This window comes from Falco cherrug, chromosome 2 (genome assembly GCF_023634085.1).
Source record: "Falco cherrug isolate bFalChe1 chromosome 2, bFalChe1.pri, whole genome shotgun sequence".
Taxonomy (NCBI): Eukaryota; Metazoa; Chordata; class Aves; order Falconiformes; family Falconidae; genus Falco; species Falco cherrug.
This window is the reverse complement of record NC_073698.1, coordinates 17,862,631-17,890,294: the sequence shown is the minus strand read 5'-3', so window position 1 is coordinate 17,890,294 and position 27,664 is coordinate 17,862,631. Positions and strand designations below refer to the sequence as shown.

Below are 27,664 nucleotides of genomic sequence, written 5' to 3'. Positions count from 1 at the left end.
CTTTCCAGCAACTCTTAATACATCAGCGTAGTTCCTTCTTTGGATTTTTACTAGCTCCATCTTTTCTGTAGAAGAAGGTATCTATAAAAGAAATCAGTTTTAAAATGATTACTTGCTTTCCTTCTGGCATTTTGGAGAACGCTTTCTTCTTGTTCTTTCAGTTCTCCTTTAACTTTTTTTGAGAGATTTTGTTACAGCCAAATAATGCAATTGGGGGAGCACACTGGGAACCTTACCGTAAAAGTAAGAATATGAATTTTTTGGAAGGAAAATTCCATTTTCCTCCCAAATAATGTTTCAAAAAAGCCGTTATTTAGAGTAGCAGTTAAAGAGTCTGCCATGGTAGCAACTACATTTTATTTCATTTCTGACACATTGATGTTTAGCATTTGTAGGATTCAAGGGATAATCATATTTAAGGAATTATGGCTTTAAAAAATGCATTTTTTTGTCATTGCTACTGGCAAGGAATGTGTTAGTGATGTTATTGCTACTATTCCAATATTACAGAATAAATGTCATTAGTGGTTTTTTGTTTGTTATGAAGGCAGAAAACATTGCTGAATGGACTTTCAGTAGTACGCAGTTCTTGCTAGATGATATTTTTGCCTGGTTTTAGGTTTCTTACTTCCTGGGCTGTTTTGAGGTATGTTGGAAGGACACTGGTAATACAGGACTTGTGAATAAATTCTTATTCCTTTCATGGCTGTTGTTTTTAGAGATGAAAATATATCCTGTTTTGACACTCTTTTAAAGTCATTTAAAGGATGTGATAAAACACAGCAAGAAATGAAAATTCAGGGACAGGGTGACCATCTGTAACTGGATCTCTTTGTCTCAGAGCTGCGATATAATGGCACTATGCATCGATGTACTAGACTTATGGCTTGAATACAGATCCTGTAAACTCCTTAAAGGTATGAAAAAGGGGAAAAAATAATGTCTCATTTTTCCACTTTGTCCTTACTTGTTTTTCTTGAGCTAGGGAAGGTTATGGTGCTTGAATATCATCCAGCTGGGCATAAATTATTAATGACTATGCTTGTTGTTTTTATTGCACAAGCAGGTAGAAATATTTAAAATAACTTTTTTCTTAGACCCTTCCTATTTCAAGCACTTAATAAATGCCTTTGAAACTGGGGAATTGCTTTCTTGAGCTGCCTTGCATTCCTTATTATCTTCTGGTATTCATTAGTATTGGAATGGGATCTATAATTTTATTGCTGGTAGAGACTCTGCGGTAGAGGTAATCTGAACCTGATCTATGAACACTCCTCCTCTATATTTATGGCTTTACTATGGCTTCTCTCCCCAAAATGCTACATTGCTGTCTACCTTATCTTGTTCCTTCTCCAAAGGAATCTTAGGTTTATTTTACTTCCTCAGTGTGCTTCACCTGACCAACTTATATTACATCTTAAACCACAAGTGCAATGTTGTCTGGCTCCCATGGCCTCTAGCTATATGAATAACTTTTCTACAGATCTTTATATTTCCAGAAAAAAATCCAAAATTTTGTTTAAGACTCTCCCTGACTTACTCTAGCTTAATGCATGTACTTTGGGTGGGTTCCAGCCTGCACTGGGAGCTTACATTGAATGGGTGATGTATGCACATGATTCCACCTATGTATATAGCCTGTTTTGTAATATTAAAATGAAAGTGATATTTAATCTTTTACACTGTTTCCCTTCACTTTGAGGACTTTTAATTTTGAATCCTGACATTCTACCATTGGATTTCCAGGAAGAACTGTGAGAACTGTCTGTTACAATGGGGGAATCTTTCTCACCGTTCTTTTGGGTGACTCCAGCTTTTGCGAATGGCTGGCTGGTTGTTTGTAAGTCTTATGGATTATGCTTGTTTTCATGGATTCCACTCAAGGCTGTGTATTGGACTTTATATTGCTTCAGACCTACCCTTAAATTTGAGTCATTGAATTATGACTTTTTTTCATATTGTATTGAACGTGATGCAGAAAAGTAAAATTCCTCAGGAACAGTTACATCATTTCTTTTTTGGTCTTACTGAATTACCATCTGAAGCGTAGGGATCTTCTATTGGTCATGACTGTATGAGGAGAAACCAAGTCTGGTCTTTAGACAGCACTTTCTTTATTAAAGTTCACTGCTTTTTAGGTGAGCATTCTGTTTTGGGTCCTAGATAACTCATTTTATACAGTACTTTATCCGCTGTTGAAGAAAGGCATCATCCAGCCTATGTAATAAGATGAATATTTATTTCATCACAGGAGGATGTGTAGAGTGTTTTGAGAAGTACTATTATTTAAAAGAGGTCGTGCATAAAAAACCAGGAATTCCCATGACTACTACTAAGTGCAAACAGAGCAAAATAGTAGCAGTACTCTGTGCTGCGTATTATACTGCTGATCGCCAAGGTGTTTTGACTTCCACTCTTTGTTTTCTTTGTATCTGACAGCTGTCTTGTTTCATGTGTGTTTGCATTCTCATGGCAGACTTTTTTATTAACAAACAAAACAAAAACCAAAACCCCTCAACAAACAAAGAAAATAGTAAACGTTTGCTTCTGGTAATAACAAAGTAGTGCCATCTGTAGGTAGTGCTTATTGGTGTTTCTTGTAGTGAAGCTTTAATTTTACTTTTCTTGTGTTTATATGACAGAAGAACAGTCTTGATTTTTGACACCTAAATCACTTGAGTGTTTTTTCTGAAGCTCAGGAGTTTCCTGATGATTTTAAATATTATTTTAAATACCGAATTACAGCATTGCTGTAAAATAATTACAAGGATGGAGTTGAATTGTTGAACTTGGGTTTGGTCTGCAAGTGGCTTCTTGAAGGAAATGCACATAAGCAGTTAAATGGAGAACTGCAATATTTAGGAAAAGCAAGAGCTGTTGTGTGTGTTATTTTGCAGGGGAAGTTATTTATCTACCCGACAAAATAAAATCTCTTTTTTTTTTTTTTTTTTTAATATCAGGTTATCTACATAAACTACATCTGGGATATTTGGGAGATTTTCTTTCATTAGGAGTCTGTGCTTCAGTTATGATAGTATGCCTTCCAAATGCCTCTGCTAATATTAGTCCTTTGCTAGAGCAACCCAGTCAGTGTTCTAAAAAATATTAGGATTTGTTGTGAAGACACTTCTACCATTTCCTTAGCAATTCTTGGAGCAAAACTACTCATACATAAATCTGCCAAGACTCTGAAGGACCAGCACCTACAATATCAAGAAATCTGTATAGCATGCTGTCTTTTTTTTCTCCCTGTCATTTTGATGAGGAGATTACTGAAACTATTCAAGGTAAAATTATAGTAGAGTGTAGCATAGAAGTATTGCAGCACTGGGATTTCATTTAAAGAGAAAAACTTGAAAAAATATTTTGAATGCTTTTTACATTTGCTTTAGCTATATGTGTTGAATATTTAGGGTATTATTGGCATATAATTTTAAAGTTATGTAGAGCAGCCAGAGCAGAAAACAAGGAAATACTTTTCTAAGTCCTTTCAAAAATGAATTTTTACAATCAAGACTTGCTAATTTTTGATTTATGTAAGATATCATGGGATTTGCTTGTCATCAGAATAAAGATTGATAAAACCTGATTATAAATATATAAAAAGTGTTCCATGAGTTTTGGAGCTTAATGAAATCTACTGTCATTTGGGTTTGAGTCCCATGACCACCATGCTTTCTTTGCTTGCTTTTCTGTTCATTGTCTCTTGCTGCTATTGCCTTAAGCCCGCCTTCTCACCATTTCCTCTGTCACCTTGCATCACCTTCCGTTCCTCCAGTTCCCACCTACAGACTTCATCCCTCCTAAAAATGGGCTAGGTGAGACGTATCCAGTTTGTGTGGGTTTCCACTATTAGGATCCTGTAAAATACCACTGACCTTCAAGCATGTCTTCATAACAAATCTGGTATTTTCAATTTCCTTTTAAATGTGGCACGTTTTCAACTAAAATGTAGCAATTTAATGAGCAAACAAAAAAACCCCTATGGATCATTCAGCCTTATTCCTGGTAATGTTCTAGTTGTGTTCGTTATCCATATCTAGCAACAGGTGCACTCAGGAAAGGCTAAATATCAAAGACAAAGACTCTTTTCTTCACAAAATGGCTTAATACTGTTCACTTGGTAAGAATAATGGCTTATTTTCACTGGATAGGAATATGAGGGACAGAGTCATGGTCTAATTACTTCACAAATGATGATCTATTGGATAGTGATAGGAGAGGAGGAGGGGGAAGACAGGAATAAAGTATATGATAAGATACGATTTTAAAAATTGTGCATCTGTTTAAAGCTGAAGTTATGTGAAGATAATATTGAAATACTTTCTCACTGCTGTCACATGTCTATATTTTAATATCTATACTGTCTAAAGCTGTGTATGACTGTACTCAGGAGGGATGGACCTGATCATTGCATGTGCTGCACATGCCGTATGGGAGAAAGCAGTGCTGGTGCTTTTCTCAGTAAAGGATAGTACAAAGAGCTAAGTATTTTTTCTTGCATATTTTATATACACATGCAATTTTTCTGTGTATCTTTTCAGCTCATGGAAAAAACTGACAGAGAGTACTACACTCTGGATGACATGTTTGTTTCCAAAGCAGCCAAAAGAGCGCGCAGTGGGGAAGAGGAAGAAATACAAAGAAGAAAAGCAATACGTGAGCACCAGCAGCTTGCTGCACACATGGAAAAGTGCCCATACTGCTTTGATAGCAGTGAACTTTCTAAACATCTTATTATTGCAATTGGCACCAAGGTAAGAAAATAGCAATTTAACACAAATGTAAAAATAAGAAGGCAGTGTTGATATTAGAGTGCCTGAGATTAAGAATAAAATTGCTTCTGTCAAATGATTTATTGTTCTGCATCTTATTTTCCTTGCCCTTCGATTTGATTTCACAAAACCTTAAGGGTGAGGGAGGAAAAGATATAGATCTGTCATGAATTTTAAAGCTAATCTTTGATATCAGAACTTCACATTTGTGGATTTGTGGAAGACAGGAGCAATAATGAAAGATCTGAGTGCAGAGATTAGAGTGCACTACACTGGAGGAAATTTGAATGGAACTGTATCTCAATGTTATCAAAGAAAATTTAAGTGGAAAATTCCATTTTTAAGCCTAAAATCCTTTGAAATAGACAAGTTTGTTTCAGGGAACCTTCCTGTTTCTGTTAATGCTTTTAAAAGTTGCATAAATATTTTGATTTATAACATCTGAAATGCTTCAGTATAGGCTTTGTCATTCTTTTTCCAAAGTTTTAATATTTTTAATTATTATTTTTATTTTCATTTATTTATATTTATATTTATTTATATATATTTATTATTGATGTTTTTCATTTGATTTGGGACTTTTCATAGGCCAATGAATTAAATTAATAGATACGTATTATGGTACATTGCGTTTATTTTTAAAATATAGATAGATTATATATACACATACACAAATATACATCTGTATTTATGCATTTATATATCTCTTATTAAAAATGCATACATAGTCCATTACACTTTCAATATAGAGATCTAAACAGTGTGATTTTGTAACAGTTAGGATACTAGGCCTATAAGGCTGATATTACTGCCTTATTGGTGGACCTGCTCTCTGGGTAATACTAGTTCATTGGAGCTACTGATGAATAACAGGACCTTTTAAAAACACTAAAATTACTAATACCTTGCTGTAATTAGAAGGTGATGGCTTCTATTGGTTTGAATTTAGCAAATGATGTATTTCGTAGCCTTAGCAATGGGAAGGTTACTAATGCTAGAAAAATGGGCACCTCATTTTTTGCTTGCTTTTTGTAGGTTTACTTGTCTCTACCAAGGAACGAGTCCCTTACTGAAGGTCACTGCCTGATAGCCCCTCTACAGCACCATACTGCAGCCACTCTTTTGGATGAAGACATCTGGGAAGAAATCCAGGTCAGCTAAGAAACTGTCTCATGTTCTAACAGTTTTGTAAAATAATGTTTTGAACAATAACATACTTGTTATAAGTACCAATGTTCATAATTTCCAGCCTGGCAGTTCTTTTCTGATTCCACTAAGGGGCAGAACATTTTTGCACTGTAGATGAAAATTAGTGGTCAAATACTGAAAAAGGGAGATGCAGGGTAAACACTGAAGAAAAGTTTTTATTTATAAGCACTAGAAAAAGTTGCCTGGAGTGCTGCAGAACCTCTGTCTTTGGAGGTCTTTGAAGTGAGGTTAGGGGAGCATCTATTGGGGGTGACTTGGGTACAGCTGATGCCTTAACGGAAAGCCGAATAACTGGTTTCACAGTTAGGATTTCCTTGGGAGTGCCAAGGAAAAGAAAAGGATTGTTAGGGAAGAAAGATCACTTATAATGAAACACAAGCTGAAGACAGGTTGTTTACATATCTTCAGGTTTTTTAAGCTAATCTGGGGTTTAGGTGGATGCCAATTGAGAGAGAACGATCTCCTCCTCCTTTAAATCAGTGAGGTCCCTGTTAGAATCCAATTTCTTACCTTTTTTGAAAATAATTAATACAATCAACTGCCAAGTGTAATGGGTCATGCTTTCCAACTGTTCTTACGAAGACATTTTGAAGGTTTTGAGTTCTGTTTTCCTTGGAAAAGGAAAATCAAGGGAAGAATGTTACAAGCTTCTGCCTAAGAGATTGACTATGATTGTCAATATCCCCTCCCCCACCCCTACTGCCATCAGGATTATTATAAGAGGAAAACAACTTGCAACCTCTTATATCAAAATATTGGAGACTGTTTCAGACTAGAGAAAGGCTTTATGGCTTGCAGTTGCTTAGATTTAAAAACAGGTTAATTCATGAGTTTGAAATGGTTTAAGTAACATGGGTCTTGCCTCAGGTCTGGCAGATAGATTCTCTGACTTTCCAAATCAGCTCCCCGCATTGATTCTTATAGTTGATGTAATTTGTATACAGTGTTTCTTGGTAAATTATGCTCCCTCCCAAGCAGGCAGGGAAAGGAGTTCTTTTATATATTGACAGAAATGCCTAAGAAAGTTGGATAAGAAGCAAATAAGTGCAACAAGTGGAATCAGGAGGAACAACAGAGCATGGGGAGAAGCGATAAATATATTTATTCTATATCTTCAATTTATCCTAAACTATTCTAACTGAATAGATTATATTTTTTCTAAGTTTGTATGAGAAGGAAAATAGGATAAAGAAAAGGTAACCAAATGCAGTTCCTGTATTCAACACTAGTATTTTCCTTGCTATAAAGTGCAACTAGTTGGTAAAACCATTGTTCATTGACCCTGTGAGTATATTCATAGGCAGGTTAAACATTTTTTTACAACAATGTACTTTGGGAAGTGATGAACACAGATTCCCCCCTGCTTCTATGTAATTCAGTAGGAAGAGCCTGAAAGGCTTTAGCAGGGGTATAAGCATACACTTACGCAGTGACTAAACTGATTTTTATGCTAGAGGCATATTTTGTATTACTTTTGAGGGGAAAAATCACAGTTCAGATATTCATAAAATGTTGTATTGAGCACGTTTTAGCTAACCACTTTTGCAGGGGTGTTTTTTTAAGATATGTTGAAATAAAGCAAGAAGGGTTCTTTTATACCGTATGCCTTCAAGCACTTGAATTTAATGTATTGTGTGCTTTAGACTGGTGTGCTCACTTGCCAAAGTAAGTATGTATGCCATTTTTTTATGTGAAGATATATATATCTTTATATGTTCTGTATTGAACTGTTACATGTATCAATGGTGTGTGCATCCGAGCGTAAGCCAAGCCCTCTTACTTGCTCTTACGGTTTTGTCCTTTCCAGTGCTAATAATCCTTGATGTTCCTTGATGTTTTGGCCCACTCAGAAAAGTGCAGTGTATTTAAACCCAAGACAGTGCAGTCTGGGAAACATTAGCTAACATCTGCAGATATTCTAGGCTTTTCAGTGGATTTGTATTTCAGTTGATATTGCAGGGTAGCAACTCTTAAGTAATAGTCTTTCCCAACCTTTGGTTTAATGTTTCTCTTATCTCACTAGAGTTGCTTGCTTTGCTGTATTTCAGAAGTAGAGGTCTGGGGGCCGTGGTGAGAGGGAGAAGACAAAAAGTTATTAATTCAGAGTTGCCTGTCACTCTGCAAAGTAAAGTCCCGAATCAGTCATGGTACAGTGATGTATTCACAGAGTTCTAGCTGTTTCATCGGTTGTTTTAGGCGTGGTGGTGCTAGTGTGTTCTTGTCACAGCATGGAGCAGCTTATTTGGGAGGGAAAATTCAGGCCACAAGGGCCACCTTTGGAGAGCTTAAATACCTGGTTAAGATATATATTTGGCCAAGTTTCTTAGACTTTTATTTTGATTCCTACTGTGCAAGATGACAGAAGGGTGGGGAGGAGGACAGCTCAATTTCTAGTCCTTTTGCATCAAAAACCTGGTAGTGACTTGTTTTCCATCTGTTTTACTTCAGTACTTGCTGATGCTTATGAATATGTGTAGTTGCTTATGCTTGTTTAATTCACCAACTCTCCAATTAAGATAGGGAATCTTAAACCTTTAGATGAGATTAACCTTTTAGTTATGTTGTTTGTACATCTAAGCGTTGTTAATTGAAAAAAAAAATCAGTGCAAAAAAGATAACCTGTGAATTATGTGAGTCGTAGATTTATGGTACCTGTAGTCTGAGGCTCATACAGTTTTAGTGATTTCTTGGTTTATGCTATGGAAATGGTATAGGGAGAATACAAAAATGTTCACTCTTAAAGAGCAGTTTTCAAGCTCTTGAGATATTTTCAGAAACATTCACCTGTCACAGTCAGATCTTTTGTGCATTTGAAAATGAACCTGAATGTGTCTCAGAAATCATGCCATGTACTATGCATGGTAATTTCATTCAGCATCTACATTGTGAGCTGTAGGATGATGCTCTTGCATATCTTGGATGCAAATTCCAACTGCCAAGGGTCAGGGAGCAGCTAGAGCAGGCTGCTCCATAGGAAGGCAAGTCAAGGGTAGAAGGTGATGGGCAAGGCAAGTGGGGGAAGTCACCTCACTGGCAAGGCACAGTCCCATGGTACCCAAGCCAGGAGAAGGGATCAGGTCCCATGAGAGTAGACTGGGTCATCCATGGCCCAGTGATGGCCAGACAAGTCTACGGTGATGACTTAGGTTCAAGGTCAAGTCAGCAAGTCAGGGCCAAGATCTGCCAGGTACATAGCTGGGCACAGGCAACCCTGAAACAGCTCAGGCAAGGAGCAGAAGTGAGGGCCTGAGCTTAATTGCAGCTCCTGAGTGATGAGGGGCTAGGCCATGCTTCTCGTAGCTCTTTTTTCCCCAGCTTTTTTTGCTACATCTGATCCCACCTTACAGCTGCAGCATGTCAGAGCTGCCCACCCGCACGGGCGGCCAGAGCATCAGCAGGCAGGAGAGGTTGCAGAGCCTGCTGGGCATGTGCCAGGCCCTGGCACTGGAGCTAGCAGAGTCGTAACTTGAAATACACTTTGAGTAGGTGCAACACCTACCTAATCCCTATGAAGGGGAAGGGGCCAGATGTATGAAGTACTACATTTTGTTAACTTCCATATAATAAAGTTGGTGGTTATAGCCATGGCTTTCTTTTGAGGCAACATTAATATTTTCCTTAAAGGTGAAGCATGCCTAGTAGAAATGTCTTTTTTTTTTTTTTTTTTAACGCTGTGTAATTGGAAGGAGTAGTGAAAGGATAATAGTAGCTATAGTCAGAACAAGGCAACACATTACCTTCTTAGAAATCACAAGCTTGGGATCTACTGTTAAAGCCATATTGTTTTATGGAGTATCAGAGTTATGAAATTGAATGTAGTTTTAATTTCAACTGTAAAATTACACAGTATTTATTAAAACTGTGTTTGTAGTGTTAATTATAATGCATATTTCACAGTAATTTTCTAGACTTTCTATGTTTGTGTCATAGGAAGTATAGTTCATATTAAATTTTAGAATACTACAGAATTTTCCTAGTATGATTGCTACTGTTATCCACGTTATTATGAGTATATTATGAATATAATATGATCATGAAATAATACAAAATATTATATCTGAAAGCTTTGGAAAGTTAATTCAAATTATACTTTTTTTTTTTTTAAACAGATGTTTCGAAATGCGTTGGTGAAAATGTTTGAAGCTAAAGACTTGGACTGTGTGTTCCTAGAAACAAACATGAGTACGAAGAAACGGTATCACATGGTATATGAATGCATTCCTCTTCCAAAAGAAGTAGGGGATATGGCTCCAATCTACTTTAAGGTTCGTGAAAATGATTTTTCTCAGGTCATTTCAATGTATGTATCATAATTAATCTATTTCTGGAAAATCTCTTTTGATATTCAAATACTAGTTTTGAAAAGGTGGATTCTTTGATCCTACTACTTGATTGATTCTTTGATCATATTCCTTGATCTTAAAACAAGCCCTGTGAGGTAGTTCTGTTCTTCAAGTAGTCAATGGAAGAGCTGTATGTCACTGTGCAGTTGTCTCAAGTCTGACTGCACTGAGAAATACTGGAGGAAGAAGAGAGAACTGTAGTTTCTTGAAGTTCTGTAAGGATTGCAGTACTTCTTCCTTAAGTCCTGTAGTATGAACTTAAAACACCATGCATGTGCTTGGCAAGCATAAAATGAGAAAATAATATCAGCTGTTTTAAGAAATACAGATATACAACGTTTCATCCCCATTTTATTTCAGTAAGCCTAATACAGTAAGCACATTTCTCGTCTCTTTCCCCTGACCCTGTAAGGAAGGGCTCATTTAAGCTTTTGCTTTGAAACGAGGCCTTTCAGCTTTCAGCAACTGGATTATAATTTGGCTTTTATAAGTAAATTATTTGATTTGTTCTTTGTTCTTTCTGGAAATAATGTGATTGTTTTTTGATGAACTGGAGCAGTCAATACAATGAACAGCAATGCAGTAACTTTTACCACTTTTCAAACTATTCACCTGGCTGATGTTATTGCTATGCTTCAGGTGCTGGTAAAATGTTGTATTTTGTCTGAATACTAAAGGAAGGACAACATACAAGATTTAATGCAAAGTCATTTGCTTAAAACTTTCTTTCAGAAGTTTCCACTATTGAAATACACAGCTAATGAAATTTAAAACTATATACTATATATAAAACACTATACCCACTTCCAAACTATGGAGGATACAGGCAGCTTTAAAGTTTTTCAAGGGCAATCAGCCTTCTAAGCTGGTTCTCCTCTTTGTTTTTAAAAAAGAAAAAAAAAAGCTAATATATTGTAATGAATTTATAAGAGGTTTTTTATGAGCTTAGTAAAGAGATAATGTGACCTTTTAGTTAAAACTAATTAGAGATAATTTGTATCTGGAAAAAGTTAATTAAAAAAAAACCAACCCAAACCAAAACAAACCCTGAATCAAAACAAAAAAACCCCACCCAGGATTAAGTGATTTTGAAGATATTACATGATGTCTTTATAGGTAGTTGTGGAAATCAGAAAGATTGCCAAAAATAATGTTACTTTGTTAAGAAAGAATTGGTACTTGCAGTGCGCTGTCCTTCACTACATTGAAAAGTTAGTTCTTTGTTTGCTTTTTGAAGGACTATTTTCACATCTAGATAAAATGATTTTACAGAAAGCTATAATGGAGTCTGATGAAGAGTGGTCCATGAACAAGAAGTTAATTGATCTTTCTTCAAAAGATGTTCGGAAATCTGTAAGTAACGAGATCTATTGAACACTGAATTTCTCAGCAAATTTTTCTCATATTTTTTTCATTATTAACTGTTTCAAAGAGAGAAGAAAAGGAACACAATTAGATTAGTGCATCAGGAGACAGCATTGGTATGATGAGAATTAAGAATCTGAACTCCTAACTGACATTAGGGAAAAGATTCCCATTTATTTCAACAATTGGTTAACTGAGCCACAAGCATTGGTTGAGACCAAAGCTGGCACTCTGAGGACATGTACCAGCATAATTTTCTTCATTAACTTTAAGAATTAAGGTAGACCAAAGATTTTCAGATTACTGTCCTGGAAAAAATTGCTGTGTCTATTTCTTTGACCTAGATCAGCATTTTGTGTTCCTAAGTTTATGAAGCAAAAATGTAAATAGCATTATTAAGTGTTTTTTTCTAAAACAAGGGACCAGAACTCCTATCTGTCTCCTGGATATTAAACTGAAATGTCTTTGTATATGCAAATCGTAAAGGAATAATACTGAAACTGTTAGGTTTGAAGATTGTTCCATCTTTTTACTATTAAAGTGAAAGATATGTAGTATATAGACTTTACCACAAGTAGTTTACTGTGTGGACTGCTGTGACAAAAATGAACTCCATCCCTGCCAGACCTGATACATTGCTACAGACAAGTAAGATAAACCTGACGTTTTCCTTAAGGTGTCACCTGCTGACCCATTTTTTCCTTATTTAATGATTTGATATTTTTTTTAGTTCATTTAGCGTTTTTATGTTTCTTGCTATGCTATATTGCCCCTCTGTGTTAAATCTTAATTATTTTTAGAGGGAATTTTCAAGCAACACATGGAACATGCTCTGTGAAAATTGTGCAGTTATTTGGACTGTACCAGAGGAAATGGTTATGAGTTTGAGGCTTTGTAAACTTATCTGCACAGGAACACCCCCAACAACCAAAAGAGTGGAAAATAACTTGTTGTAGTGAAACAGCAGAAATTATTGGCAGTACTGTAGCAATAAATAAATCCCACTTCTCTGTCAGACTGAAGGCTGTTTTGCTGTGGCACTATAACCAGCGTCTCCTCTGTAGGCTGACTGAATTATAAAATTATCTGATTCAGCAAGTTAATGATAACTCCCAGTCGTGTAGTGGGGTTTTCTGGTAGTGTGTTCTCCATAGAGGTGTTTCCCCTTCCCCCTGAGTGCTAATGTTTCCACTGGTAAATATTTCCTGTTATCACACAATACTTTATCTTTAATTAATGCAACTTGCTGGTGGTTGTCTTAACATTTCTACTCAACCCATGTAATACAGAGATGCGGAGTCGGGAAGGTATTTGCTCAGCGTGCATGCTGCTGCCTGGTCCCTTCCCATCTCTTACCTGGTGCTGCAGCAGTGGCCTCTGGAGGTTCTGCCACCCAGTAACCACCTTTTCAGGTTTTGGTTTCTTTTTGTCTAGTAGTTGAGTGTTATTCTTTCCCCTTAACCATTTGGTTTACTGTTTCTTTCTCTGTTGCAATTTTACACTACACATACTTAGTCTGAGAGGTGGTTTAAAAGAAAATGTGATGCTGTCAACTAAAACTACTTTAAAATTCATTAAGTTTTAGGGTGGTTAACTAAATGCCTATGGTCTGTTAAATGTCTGAAAATGTGTGTTTATGTGTATAGGTTCCTAAAGGATTACCATACTTTTCTGTGGACTTTGGCCTTCAAGGAGGATTTGCTCATGTCATTGAAGATCAGCACAAGTTCCCTCATTACTTTGGAAAGGTATTGTAATGTAAAAGATCAATTTACCAATTATACTCTGTTCTGTAAAATTTAAGTAATTAAAATAGCTGCTGCCAGAACAGTCACTCCGTACCTTATCCCAGTTTGGTAGCTGGCTTTTCTTGGTGAGCCATCTTCACTTGCCTTGTTTAATAAAGGAATAGTTAATTTCTTCCCTGGTTGATACTCAGTGATTCTAGATCCATGTTTCTTTTGAATTCGTAGAAACTCTAGTTATTTGACATAATCTAAGAGATGGGAAATACTTGCATCTATTTAAGCGTTTTCACAGCTGTAGTACTCTCATACAGGTGGACTGATTTCTGCTTGTATAAATTTGGGTGCATCCACACACACTCAGAGATAACTCCTTGTAAAATACTTGTATGGTTAAATTACTCCATGTGGTATATAGTATATACAGGAAGAGCTGCAATAAATCCCTCCTTTCTTTATTATGTCACAACAATCATTTATTGAAAAGGTCAATATTGCAAAAACATTAAGAGTGACTGGGGAGGAATTTAACTTACTCCAGAAGGACTTAAGAGCAAAGTGGGCAGCTTTCTTTTTTTCTGAACTTTTCTTAGTCACAAATGTACTAACGTATTGACAGTCTTGCAATGTTAGGATATTTATGCAGTGCGTTGCTGTGCTGTGCTTTAAGAGTTTTACTGAGACAACCATCTAACAACTATAGTTCTAATTTTTGAATTGATATGTTTTTCAGAATTTCAAGTTTTAATTTACTTGGAGAAAACAGTGACAAATAATGTCATTATTTGAAAATACGTATTTCTTTATGGTGCAATAGTATTAAGTAATATGGTAGTTTTGCATTTATTGTTATCTGCCTTTCTTCTACCTACAAAGGAAATTATTGGTGGCATGCTGGACCTGGAACCACAGCTCTGGAGAAGAGGAATCAGACAGAACTTTGAGGGTCAGAGGAAGAAGGTGTTGCAGTTTGCACAGTGGTGGAAACCATATGACTTTACAAAAAAGAAAGAATGAGTACATCCCTGCAGTCAAGGACTATATAAGCCATAAATTATATTAAAGGGTATTTCATATGTTAAGAATAACACCAGTGTGTTATGTATTGCTAATCTATTTTAAAACCAAGGATATTGTTTATTTGCTGGTTACCTGTTTCTGGCTTGGACACTGTGGATCACCTGAACCTGCGAGCCTGACAAACCAGAAGTGTACAGTGGTTTTAGTTTTTCATGTTTTAGATGAGCCAAAAGGACAATATCCATGTGGCCATTGGAGTTCTTCAAAATGTACCTTCTGCTTTTGGAAGTTTTTATGATCTTTGAGGCAACTGATATTTTTATTACTGTATTTAGCATAGAGCCAGTGCTTAATTGCCGTGGTGACTTTTTGTAGAAAATGGTGTACGTTTTAAGAACATTTGATTAACACAAATACATTGTTGCAGAAGGTAACTGTATGGAAAATAATTTTCTGATTTTGAGTCCTTGTGTTCTTTAAGTTGAGTCATTGCAGTAACACAAACATTCACATAGGTTGTGATTGATAAACCTGCTGTTTCCTCCCTGCACAAGAATGAATGCAATTTTTTGTGCGTTTTGTACCTACTTCTTTCAATATGAAGTAGTCTTCCAGCTGACCTGTTGCACAAAGGATGGTGAGACAAACCATAGCTGATGCCAAGTGACAGCTTTAATGGTAACAGTTGCTTTTGATGACAACAGGAAAAAAAAAAAAGAGAGAGGAGGGTGGAAGAACATTAAGGGAAAACACTTTGTGGTGGCCAGCAAAGAAGAAAATCATCGGAGATCTCCCCAGGTGATCTCCCCTGGGCATCACCTCTAGTGTGGCAGGTGGTCCACCATAATACTTTTCCCATAATAACTGTATATAGTTTTCACTGGGACCTGCTCAAACTCCCTGCTGGTTGTTCCTGCTTGGTATGCTGTTAGTATTGGTTGGCACACGCTGATCAGAGGTAAGAGTTGCATCTTGATATTTGAGCTTTGTGTGTGGATGTCACTGGGAAATGCCTGTGGGCTTACTGTCTTCAGTGTTACTCACTAGGCTTTTGTTTTTTCTTTTGTCTAAAATTTACAAAATGGGGGTAGGAAAGCGTGAAGAGGGGGGAAAAAGGATGATTCTTGCATTACTGTCAATCACTTTCCATGGGAAACCTGACATAGCAGGCTCGGGCTTCGCAGGTGCAGAGCTGGGAGATCAGGACAAGGAGAGAAGGACACTGATGAAAACATTGCCATATAATCCTCCCAGTGCGTAAGGCAAAGGGTGCAGACTGGCAAAAAAAAAAGACTGCAGTGCTACAGAGAAAGGCTCCAAATAGCAAGTGGAAGGCCCTTAGCACAGGAGAGGTTAAGGCAGTGTGTAGGTCTCTCAACAAGCTTCCTGTTCTTTGTGGAACCATTGCCCTGTACAGCTCCGCTAACTGTTGTGAACCACTCAGATTAAAAAATGGATCACTAAATATTACAGGGTTGAATAAGTGTTCTATAAGGTGGTCTTCTGCAACTTTTCTGAAGAGCTAGTACTTTTTTTTTCTCCCCCTACCCCATTTTGTCAAATAAGTCTGGTAGAGATAGAAATCTACCGTGCTGTGAATTGTTTTCTGTAGGATCTTTGTAAATGTGTCACTGCAAGAGAAATAACTTAAAAATAAGATGTCGTGGTAATTTTAGTGATTTTATGTTTTTCACCAGCAAGCCATGGATAAAAGGGCCAGTTCTACTGTTCTCCAATAAGTTTTGATCTTCCTTAGGCAGCTGGGGAGATTACAGAGCAAATAGGACATGAAATAGTAGCTGCTAGTAGTTGCTTAGAATGTGATGATGCTGAAGCAAATTTAGGTAAGTGCAGTGTTTGATAGTGTAAAGCGTGACTAAAATTGTTTTCTTGGAAAGTGTATGTTGCCTCCAGTCTCAGCTTTCCCCCTGGATGATAGCTGGGAAGTGGCAGAGGTGACTGTCTTTAAAGTCCACAGAAAAGTCTTTATCCAATGCTGTGCTGGAAGTGCAATTTTTCTAAATAGTATCACTTCTCTCAAAATTCATGTTTCTCAAGGGAAGCACTGTGTTTCACAAAACCTATCGTAACTTTTACATAGAAAAGGCCTCTGACTCATGATCTGTACATACTGTATTATTCTGGTTTCAGCAAAACCTGTGATATTCTTTGGACCAGAAAGGACTCTGAAATGCAAAGTAAGAGTAACAATCTCAAGCTGGTGATAAAGGAAAATGTGTCTGTGTCTTACTCTATTAGAAGTTTTCAGAATGGGAGATTCTGCTTACCACATACACTGAGAATAGTATCTTACTCTAGCTGGCCACAGACCAGACACGTATATCTTCAGGTTAAGCTGTTCCTCTTCATAAATATTTCTAAATATTCATGAGGTCACAAGATTGAACACAGCTTGTTAGGGCACTTACACTGAAGGGATGGTATGCTTAGACTTCAGTCCTTACTCTTATAAATATTAAAATACTTTAAATAGACCTTAATCCAGAAGAGTGCCCAATACCTAAATTCTTTGGCAGTAAGAGGTGGAAAATGTAAAATCAGGTGCCTTTAGGAAGAATAGGGATCAAAAGCTGCATTTCTTACATTGCTGTAAATGTGTTCCTACGTACTCTTTCGTATACCCAGGAAGGAAAAGGGACTTCTCTCCAAGTGAATCCAAGTGTGTGATTTAACAGGTGTTAGAATATATCCATGTCCTGCCCAAGATTCTTACATGTAATATGTGTTGCTACTCTTCTGCTCGCTGCCTGGCATAAAATGCAGTGTTTCCCTGCTATCAAGTCAGCTTTTCCCAGCTTGGAGTACTCCCCTCCGTTGTGTTTCCTTGCTATGCTGAAGAAATTGTGTCCTCTTGCCTGCATTCCAGGTCTTTCAGCAGTTCCAGGGAACGTGTGCTGCACCAGCTGCTCGATCAGGCCCTGGGTGAGGGCTGAGCAGGAGCTCGCGCTGCAGAGCTTTCTATTCAATTATGTTTGTCACTAGGTTCTCTGGAGAGAACCAGGATGGATGCTGTAGGCAAACAGATCATCTGCCTGGGGCCTTGGTACCTTGAAGATTCCCAGACTGAGTCTGTCTTGGGGCAAATGAGCTAAACAGGCTCCTGTAAGATGTCTCACTTTATTCTTTGCTTTTTCTCAGCCTGTTCTATTCAACCTGATATTCCCCAGGCCCATGCGGTTGCTGTAGAAAAACTGCCTGAAGCACGAGGTGGTTGTCTTCCCGTTAAGGGCCTGCATTTTGAGGTTGTTCCTTTTGCTCAATTTGAAGGAAAACACCATGAATTTTTACTATACCATTAGCTACAAAATGTGCAAAAGCTGCCATGGTATCGTTATGCTTACCATCAGCAGTGGATCACTGATGTCAAGGTGATTGCCTGAAGTCATCTGTTGATGTAAACTGAGGTAATGTAAAATGAGGCTGATGTAAGCTGAGATGACCTCAGCTAAAATGGAAAGCAAGGCTTTCTGTTAATTGCTGGTGTTGCTTCCAGATATGTGGTTCTCATCTATGTGCATATTCCACTTGCTTTTCCCTTCTTTTGTGTTTTTCTTTGGAGTAAGACTGCGGGATGTTGCATTTAGTGCAGTTTGGGTGTGATTTTGCTTTGTACTTGTTAAAATACCTGGAAGAGAACAGTTTGGTTTTTTGTTGCTTTTCTAGAAAATCAGTATAGCAACACTCAATCTTAGCTCTATTTGGGCTGATTTTTTTCTCAGTAGGTTCATGAATCCAAACAGTAAGTTATTCCCAAAGTCATAAATGAAATGTGATTTAGTGGGATTTTACATACTGAGTTCAACCAACTTGTTTTAAATTTCATATGAGTTCTGATTAGAAAATAACATGTTAAAATTAATAGTAACTGTGATGGCAAGAGATCACAAATCTCCTGCAGTCTATGAAAGATGAAACATTTTGATGGGTCCCTTAAGGGTTCTGTCTGCGGTCAAAATTTCTTCAGTATTTCCTGTCTTCTGCATCTGTATTTTTATCATTAAAGCATGTTTTCTCTTTCTAATTCCAGCTGGGCTGCTAGGTGAAAAGATGTGGCGACACAGGCTGCTATGCTCTTGCTTTAAGTGTAGCTGTTTTGGAAATAAGATCCTTAATACCTAGTTAGAAGTGCCATTTTTAGCCCTCACAAATCAAGACAATCTAATTCAGTATGAAGGAACTGACTTTAGAAATCCAAGCTTGCTAACATTATAATTCTCATGCGCATATTGATGTAGCTGTGTGGTAACATTACTTTTCTAGATGCTGCATTTGTGTCGTTAAAAGTGAAAAGGAAGGGTAATAGGCTGCCTTCAGGAAAGTCATGCTGCTACACCCTTTACAGGGAAGCTGGTGTAACTTTTACCTCCCAAGTTAAGAACCATTGGAAGTTGGTTATAAAAGAATATTTAAGCTATCCTTGGGTCCTAGATTTCAAAGCTAATAATACAATTCCAGGATTGTTCTAGGGAAATCTTTGGAAGAGAATTGTCCCTCATTGCAGAAGTTGATGATTTTGGAGTTCTAAACACTGTATCGTGCTTGGTGATCTATCTCACACAACTGACCTGCTACCTCTGTTTATTCTGATACTTATCATAAAAGTGTCTGTGAAGTACTAGAACAATATTTTAAAAGGACAGCATCATTGCAGGACATCTTTAACTAATACAAGCATTGCTACCCTCCCAGGTGTGGCCTAAGCACTGTACACAGAGAGCCCAGAGGCACATCATACAACATAAAATGAGTTTTGGTTATGTTAGAGGAAGCATAGTCTGAGCTCTTGACACGTGGGTAGGTGCAAAAAGTTCATTCCCCAGTGCACAAGCTGCATGTGCCTTTGTACGTGTGGTCTGAGGGCAGCTGCTGGCCTGACATGGCTCTGATGAACTTGCTTTAACTTCTTTCTTGGAACTGAAAAATCCATCAATTAATTCTTTCTAAATTTTTAGCTTTTGTAAAGCAAGTACCCTAGAGCATACATGCAGTAAAAATGAATTTAGCGGAAAACACAAGCATAATTAACCTTTTAGAGTAAAGTTGAAGGCATTCTTCATGGACCAGTGTCCTTCTGGGAAGTATTTTTCTTCAATATTTTCTGGTTTGATTTCTGGTCATTGATGTACAACTACTGGCCGCACGTCGATTTGGAATGATAGGTATGTACACTTTGGTCTTGAGACAAGGTGAGATGACTTTGTAAGTCTCTTACCTCTTTCCGCTGATATTTTATGTGAAAATGGCTTGGAGCAGCACTTTTAAGACAAGATATGAACAGCTAACAGAGCTGACATTTATTTAATGTGGTGTAAATACACAGTTATCACTGTACGGCTTCCCCATTGCTGTTGTCACAGGTTTGCAAGGCTTCATTTGGGGATGCCAAGTGTTCTCTCATGTCTCTAGCTGCTTTTTAAAGCCATCTCCAGGTGTGTGCTTTGTAGTTGTTGGAAAGCATTACAGCTCTTCCAGCTCTTCCAACATTCTCCCTTTTAGTGCAGAACAGCTCTTTGAATGTTTGATCCTGGTTCAGTAGGTCCAAGAACTTGCCTGTGAGGTGGAAGAAGACAACTGACAGTAACAGTGTCTTCATAGATGATGGCATCTTCAACTGGAACCAAGTATGTAGGCTCTTAGTTTAGAGTTAACATGGGCAAATTCAGTCAGAGATGACGACCTTGTGCTTTTTCAGTCCTTTTCTTTCCTGGCTGCTATTGCAGGACTTAGGTTTTCATCGTCTTAATCCAGGCTGCTCTTTCATTGGGTAGATTGTCTTAGTGATACCTGCTAAGACAGAAAATATTTGCTAGGACCGGCAGGTTTAGCCAGTGAGCCAATAAGAGTGATCAGTCTGTACTAAAATATTGGGTCTTTGCCTGAATCACCATCTCTCATGGTTGACACTGAGCATTTGCTACTATTACCTAGTAAAAAAGGTACAAACCCTGGCATGCCCACTGTTTTTAGAGTGGTAGCAGCATTCCGGTTCTCCATGTGACTGTGTGTATTAGGATGTGTGTTGATTACATTTAGGGAACAGCTGCTGAGACTTAATATGATTTCACTAGTCTTACACTGGGCTTTACATCATTAAAAATGTCAGAATATGTCCCTTATCAAGCGGAGGAGGTAGTTTGAATTTAATTTTAAAAAAAAATTAATAATAATTAAAAAAAAAAAAACAATAAAAAACCAGAAAGGAATTACAACTTTACTTGTTTATGTACTTATTCTGCTAACACTGGATTTAGTATTAAGTAAACCTTAAGCCTTTCATAAGTGGTTTTTGGCATCCATAGAATTGGAGGAGGAGGAGAGGAAATAATTTTTATTTAGTTGTTCCCAAGACAAGATCAGGTATATTAGTGGTATTACGAGATCAGTTTTCTCTATGAAGACCTCTGAGGAGGGAAAATCCACAGCCTTCCTGAACAACCTTTTCCAGTATTCACTCTTTTCAGCATGAAATGTTTTTCTTCTTACTCTTTAATCTGAATTGTCCACAATTCAGGTCCAGTATTTATTGTCTTGTCTGTTATGGAACTGTGAAATGTTACTTCATTCTTCGGAGGTTCCTTTTACATGTTTGAATACTGCAATTAAGTTGTCTTTCTGCATTGTAGTCTTCAGATTAAACTGTGCATATTGTTTCAGTGTTTTCATGTAGGTTATTCTTTCTGTTCTTCTTATCATTCTTTTGTTCTCTGGAGTCTCTCTGGTTCATAAAGACGTGATGGAAGGTCTCGAGAGTGGATACATTATCTCAGGGAGGTGTTATCAGTGTGTCTGATATGAAAGGGTTACTGCTGTTCTTGGTGGAATATCCTCCTATTCATTTCCCCCTACCCGATGCAGTGTTTGCTTTTTTCACAAAAGTGATATTATAAAGCCCACGGCTCCCTGCAATCTTCAGATCCTCTCCTGTTTCCAAGTAAATTGTTTGCTATTATAGCTGGATATTTTTTGCCCAAGTCTATGTTCTTACTCTTATCTTTTTTGTCTTTGTTTCCTTCTCATAGATCATATTTTTCCATTTTGCTGAGATGATTTTGAATTCTACTTCTGCTTTTAAATGATTTTTTATTTATTTACAGCCCCTTGAGTCATCTACAAAATTAAACAGCAACACTTTATTGTGGCAACTAGAAATTAATGCCACATCCATGCGTACCCTGCAATATTTGTGTTCATCTGTTTCCCTGCTATCACTTTTATTGTTGCTGATGGACTTGCCGCAACTTCTGATACCATTATTCTTGCTATGGATGTGGGTGCTGTGGGTGTCGTAAGTAGCAAAAGCAATAGGAGGGGTGGCTTTAGAAGAATCAAAACCCAGTATCATCTGGGAAAGGTGAAGGGGAAATGAACTCCAGGATTATATTCTGTGGTGAAAAAATGGGATGCAAATCAGACATTCCTGTGATACCATTCACAGTCAGGTCATCTGCCTGGCTATGTCCCCTCCCAACCTCTTGCACATCCCCAGTCTAATCACTGGGAGGGACAGAGGGAGAAGCAGGGAAGGCCTTGATGCTGTGCAAACACAGCTCAGCAACGGTAGAAACATTAGTGTGTTACCAGCGTTGTTTTGGTCAGAAATCTAAAACACTGCACCATATGAGCTGCTATGAAGAAAACTAAAAATCTCCATCCCAGCCAAAACCAACACATAGAGGAGAAGAATGAGTGTTAGGTTCTGCTCAGACTCGAACGCAGTTTGGCTGTCTGGTCATGATATAGGATCAGATGATTTTCTCCCTTTAAAAACTGTCACTACTTTTCAGCAGGTTTGGGATGTGCTAGATTCTCTATTGTAGACTTAAGTGAGGGCCCCTTTGCTGCAAAGCAACATTTCTTCTATATCCATCTATTGCTGTTTGTGAATATTCTTGAAATGGTAAGAAATCTTTTTTACCCACTGCCGCTGGGATTCAGCAGAATGTTAAATCACTTTTATGTGTCCACCTCTGAGCTGTGTGTCTTAAGTTCACATAATACTCAGTTTTGGCTTAGTCAATAAAGTTAATGGAGCCTTGGAGAGTGATTCCTCTTCCACTACTGTAGGTGGCCTGATGGGTTAACTGAACCATTCCCCAGGCTCTAGTGACTGTTGGTAAGGGAGCAATACCTACTATTATTACTTTTATTATGCAAAAGCAGTCTCAATCTGGCCAAGAGAAGCACTTGATGGAGGTGTAGCCATCAGTGTGGCTATCCTGGTATAGCATTTGTCTTTGTTCCACATCGATGTGAGGATTCTTTCAAATGTTGCAAGGTACCTTTATGTTGAAATAGGGGTTTTACAGTCAGAAATTAAAGGTTTATTTTGCTTGGGTTTCTGTCTGTCTAATCAGAAGTGATCAGAGCACTGGCCCTTGCATCTGTCAGCAAAGAAACCCTTGGTCGGAATCAATGTATTTCAGTGAAATGGCTCAGCTTTATTAAACAACTCAATGAATTAAACTTTGTGGCTGATGTTCTCAGCAGTTCTCTCTCCTTGCTTATTATGTGTTGAAAATTAATGTGATATTCCCCTATTTAGTATTTTGAGCCAGCTGCATTTAGAATGAGTGGAAGACAACTGCCCATGTAAAGCAGATCTGGAAAGCTCAAGGTTGGGTCCTGCTTTGGCCCATGCTCATCATGGGGCAAATTGCCAGCTTGCTTTGCCCATTGCTGTTGGCAGACAGTGAGGGGACCAGCAGAAGTTTTGAGAGACTTGCTGGAAATGATGTGCTGTGAGTACTTGCAGTGATTTCCAAACAGGTTGGTTGAATTTAAAAGTATATACTGGCTGTTTCTGAGAACTCCGGGGAAAATGTTATCTGTAATTACAACATAGATTTGGGATTTGAAAAGCCCTGAACAACTTAATATGCTTTTGAAGGCAGAGAGCAGACAGAGAATTTGGCTATTATCTCTTTTTACAAACAGCACATGCTTCTCGAGAGATTTCTGTGAACCAGCTCTCCTCTTTGCCTGATGTGTAGTCTTTTATGGGAAGCTTTTGGATTATTCTCTCTTTAGAGCAAAAATATTTTGGCCAGTATCAGAAGAGAAACAGATGATAGGGAATTCACCTTAAATCCATGTAAGTAGTTATTGTCTCTGTATATAGATGTCTGGAAGACTGTGGATAAGTAGCATTTTATGTTTCCTACTGAATATGAAACTTTTCTAAAGCTTTGTTGAAAACTGGAAAAAAAAGAGTTAAGTCCTCCAATGAAATCTTAATCTTCAGGACTTTCATCTTCACAGCTCTTTACAAACATTAACTTCACATGAGTGAAGACTTTGACCAGCACAGCCCCTCTGACAGCTGTGGGACTTCGTCCCTGCAGACTGAATTTGCCCCCACGCCTCTGCACATCCCCTACCTCAACCCAGTGCTGGGGCTCTGGGTTGCTGAGAGTGCCCAGACGGCCCCCTCAGATCCCAGATCCTTGTGCACCCCTGAGATCCCACTCACTTCAGTTGATCCTGTTCTCCTTGAAGTGCTCCTTGTCCACAAACACTGGTTTAAATGATTTATGACAGCATGGTCTTTTATTTTTAGGTTCTGTGCAAACCTTCCAAATCAAATCTTGGTGGGAACTGCTGTCTGGGATAATCTTGTTGTCTTCCTCTCCACTAATGAAAAACAAGTTTGGTCTTGCAGTTAAACGGTAGGGTTGTCTTCCTTACTACATATTTATACAAATCAGACAGGAATACAGGTAGATGAGAACAGTAATATGATTCTGGCATATTAAATAATTAACTTTAGAAAGGTCAATGAGTCCCTGCCTAACAGAACAGCAGTGCTAGAAAGCCTGGATTGTATTTCAGTGATGGGAAGAGAAGACATGCAAGTGGGTTGCCAGGACTCCAGTTCACCATTTACTTGCTCTTGATTCATGGAAGAGTTGCGCAGCACTTGTAGGATGTGAGTTTGCTGTGCAGTGAAGATGCTCACTTCTCCCATCTTCAAGCCTCTTTATCATATGTTTTCTGTGAATTGCTGTGATTTAAACATTAATACTTATTTTTAAGGTATCAGAGATATGAAAATGTAAGATGATGATAAGGGTTTCTTCTAAACTGGAAGGAGCTGGTTTGCAGCTGGTGGCAGTATCCTGGCTTTATTTATGTTAGAGACCAGACAGACATCAATGGCAACCTTGCCTTCCCACTGGTACCTGTAATCTTAGTCTGCAAGGGCTCTGCAGGGAGAAGCACAAAAGGCAGAAATGGGGTGAAATTAGTACGGGACACATTTGCCTTTAAGGAGACTCAGGGCTCTGAAAAAGAGATTTTAAAATGGATTTTTTTCCCCCTTGGAAAAAAACTCAGAAGGGCTGGTAGCAAGATGCTGAAAGATGAGCAGAACACATCTGTATTGCAAATACATGGCCTGTTGTAGCCCAGGCAGGTAATGCTGACAATAGTTCCTTCATTTGATCCGAGTATGTTATGCTAGCATATATGTGTGTGTGATGGCTTCTGCAGCCAGTGGTGGCAGTGCCTGCGCTGGAGCACCATACACTGCTTTGGGCGCCACAGCTCTGGGATCTGGGGGTTTGAGAACAGGCTGAAGAGCATTTTTTGAGAATGACCTACTGGGGTGACTCAGTCTTGGAGCAGAGGAGTGCACTACATCACCCTCAGTCCCTCATTGCCCGTGGCCTGTAGTTTCTAGGGCATCTACACACCTGTGCTTGACAGTTCAGTTTTGTCACAGGAACATAGGGTTAGGGACAGGATATTTTTCTCACAGATACCAGGGGGCCAATTCACAAGCATTGGTCCATATTACAAGCTACAGATTTGTAAGTAAACAAAAAGCGATTAGCAGAGGTCCAGAAAAGCTGTAAACAATAACAATTTTACAGGAAACAAGCCAGAGAAAATAAGTGGCATAATTTTTTTATTTTTTTTTTTTAATTTTCAGTAGCAGGATGTTATGCTGCTTGGGAGTAGAGTATGATTCATGATACAAAGAGGCAAGAAGTCAGGCAACAGCTAGCCATGAATGTGGGGGCAAAAAAGCGTCTGTAAGGGTTTCCAGCATCACATAAAAGATACAGAACATCCCATCTTTTCCTGTAGCCTTGCTCTGATGTTTCACAGGGAAGTGAAGAAATAGTCCAGGGATGAGTTTTACACCAAAGGAGGCGAAATTCAGTATGAATACTTCAGGGGAAAAAGTTGTCAGCAACTTTAAACAACCAGCAATTGAATTTCCGTTAACTGGAAAACATTAGCTTAAGGTCTCCTGCGTGAAAGACTGTGCCATTAACAAGGATTTTGCTAATAAAAATACAACTTTTCTTAATAAATGCTTTTGTTAAAAGAAGTATTTGTTTCTCTGCTGCTCATATATTTTCCTTTGCTTTTATAATCAGGTTATTGTTCAGTTCTGTTGCTGCTAGTCCTGTGGTGTTTTGCACATATGGCTGCATTACTTAGGGCAGGGGCCCTCAAACTTTTTAAACAGGGGGCCGGCGCGCGGATGAAGTGGCAGGCAGTCATCTGCGGCTGCTTGGTTCCCCCCCCCAACCCCTGGCGGGGGGTGGGGGGGAGGGGGGTGGGGCACGGGGGTTCTGTAAATACCGGGGGCCGGATTGAGGACCCTGGGGGGCCGTATCTGGCCCGCGAGCCGTAGTTTGAGGACCCCTGATATAGGGCAACAAATTTGTGATGTTTCATTTTCTTAAATTAGCCTATATGCATTACTTGAGTAACACAGTTATCGTTGTATACCTTCTTCTTAATGTGTTTGGGACTCACAGAAGATCTCTGGCTCTGTGGTTCTCACTGGATGGTTTTTGTGTTGGTTTTGTTTGTTTGTTCAGTTGGTTGGGTCTGGGTGTATTTTTGGTGGGTTTCTTTTTTTCTTTTTTTTTTTACCCCTGTAACACATTGCATGCAGTATGTCTGTTAATTTGAGGGTGCCAGCAAGAACACTTCTCCTCTATGGTATCATACTTAGCATCTCCGTACATGAATTCCTCTTTAAGTAGACTGGCACTGCCTCATCCTGGGTAATCCTCAAAGACCTGTGCTGTTCTCTTTTCTGAGAGGTGGGGGTCTTGGGGACAGGGTCTGCTTATTGGAGATGGGGTGCATGATTATTGATCATCTCCCTTTTCTGAAGGAAGCATGCTATGTAAGAGGACAGGTCTTGGGGAATAACCTAAATGTGATCACTCTCACCTCAGGAAGTGTATTCCACATCTGGATCAGCTTATTAAGGATATTTACTAATGAAGCCCTAGTGTGGTGAAACATTCTTTTTTGCAGCCCATTATTTTTTTGCACTGAGTTGCCACTTGTTTAATAACAGACAAAGACAGACAGCAGGACCTTTTAAAACTGCAGGCCTGACAACTTTATGTTAAATCTGTTATTTCAGTTTAGTCTTTTAACAGCATGTCTAAACCCCAATCTGAATCCTCGAATATAATCACATTACAGACCAGTTATTTTGCTTGCTGAGTCACTTTGTCAGTTTGACAGCATGCCTGGCAGAAAATTTCAGTTCCTTTAAATTCTTTGATTAAATAAATTAATTCAGAGTTTTATTTTGTTTGGAGATATCACGGCCTGACTCTCCCACTGAGTCATAGTCCCCACTGATAGTTACTATTGGGATTTATTCTTTCTCCAGCCCTTTGAAGCTGGAGAGATCTCTTTTGTGGTAAAGGTAATGAGCAATCATGCTTCTGGGCAAAATCCTTCTTACTGTCATGCTGGGGCACAGATCTCTGGTCTCCCTGTATTTGAAGACCTAGTCCCAGCTCATTGCTTGTATTGGCCAGAAGTCTGTATTTCTCTCTAGCAGCCATGAATGGCCAATGCAACACGTAGTCATAAAGAGGGGGTTGATCCTTACGAAGGATGTCTTCCTGATGTGTTATTATTTAAAATCGGGAATATAAAGATGTGTAGACAGAGTTTGGAGATGGGACAGACTCTTTTAGATTTGAACAAGCTGGTCTGGAAGTTTGAAGTTAACAAGTACTCGTGGTGTTTGAACTTTGGAATATATTTGGTTGCCTAGAAAAGCTGGGTACCTGCAGCCCATCGTGAAGACTGAGAACTGTTAACAGAGAAGTACTGCTTGGTCTCTGCTCAGCGTGTTTTTCTACTCATAATGGGAAAGGAGCAGTATCAGGATTGGCATTTTGAAACTGTGTCTCAAATA

The 27,664-nt window shown here is 38.3% G+C and overlaps 1 protein-coding gene across 1 annotated transcript in view; it reads left to right on the top strand.

Annotated features, from left to right (window-relative positions):
* The window catches only part of CWF19L2 (CWF19 like cell cycle control factor 2), a 90,535-nt gene extending 69,399 nt beyond the window's left edge, over positions 1–21,136 (top strand). The window contains exons 13-18 of the mRNA XM_055702431.1: positions 4,545–4,757; positions 5,811–5,927; positions 10,094–10,249; positions 11,600–11,680; positions 13,339–13,440; positions 14,314–21,136. Of these exons, the coding sequence (XP_055558406.1) occupies positions 4,545–4,757; positions 5,811–5,927; positions 10,094–10,249; positions 11,600–11,680; positions 13,339–13,440; positions 14,314–14,454 (810 nt within the window). The 3' untranslated portion in view covers positions 14,455–21,136. The remainder of the gene's footprint in view (positions 1–4,544; positions 4,758–5,810; positions 5,928–10,093; positions 10,250–11,599; positions 11,681–13,338; positions 13,441–14,313) is intronic.
* The last annotated feature ends 6,528 nt before the right edge of the window (positions 21,137–27,664 follow it).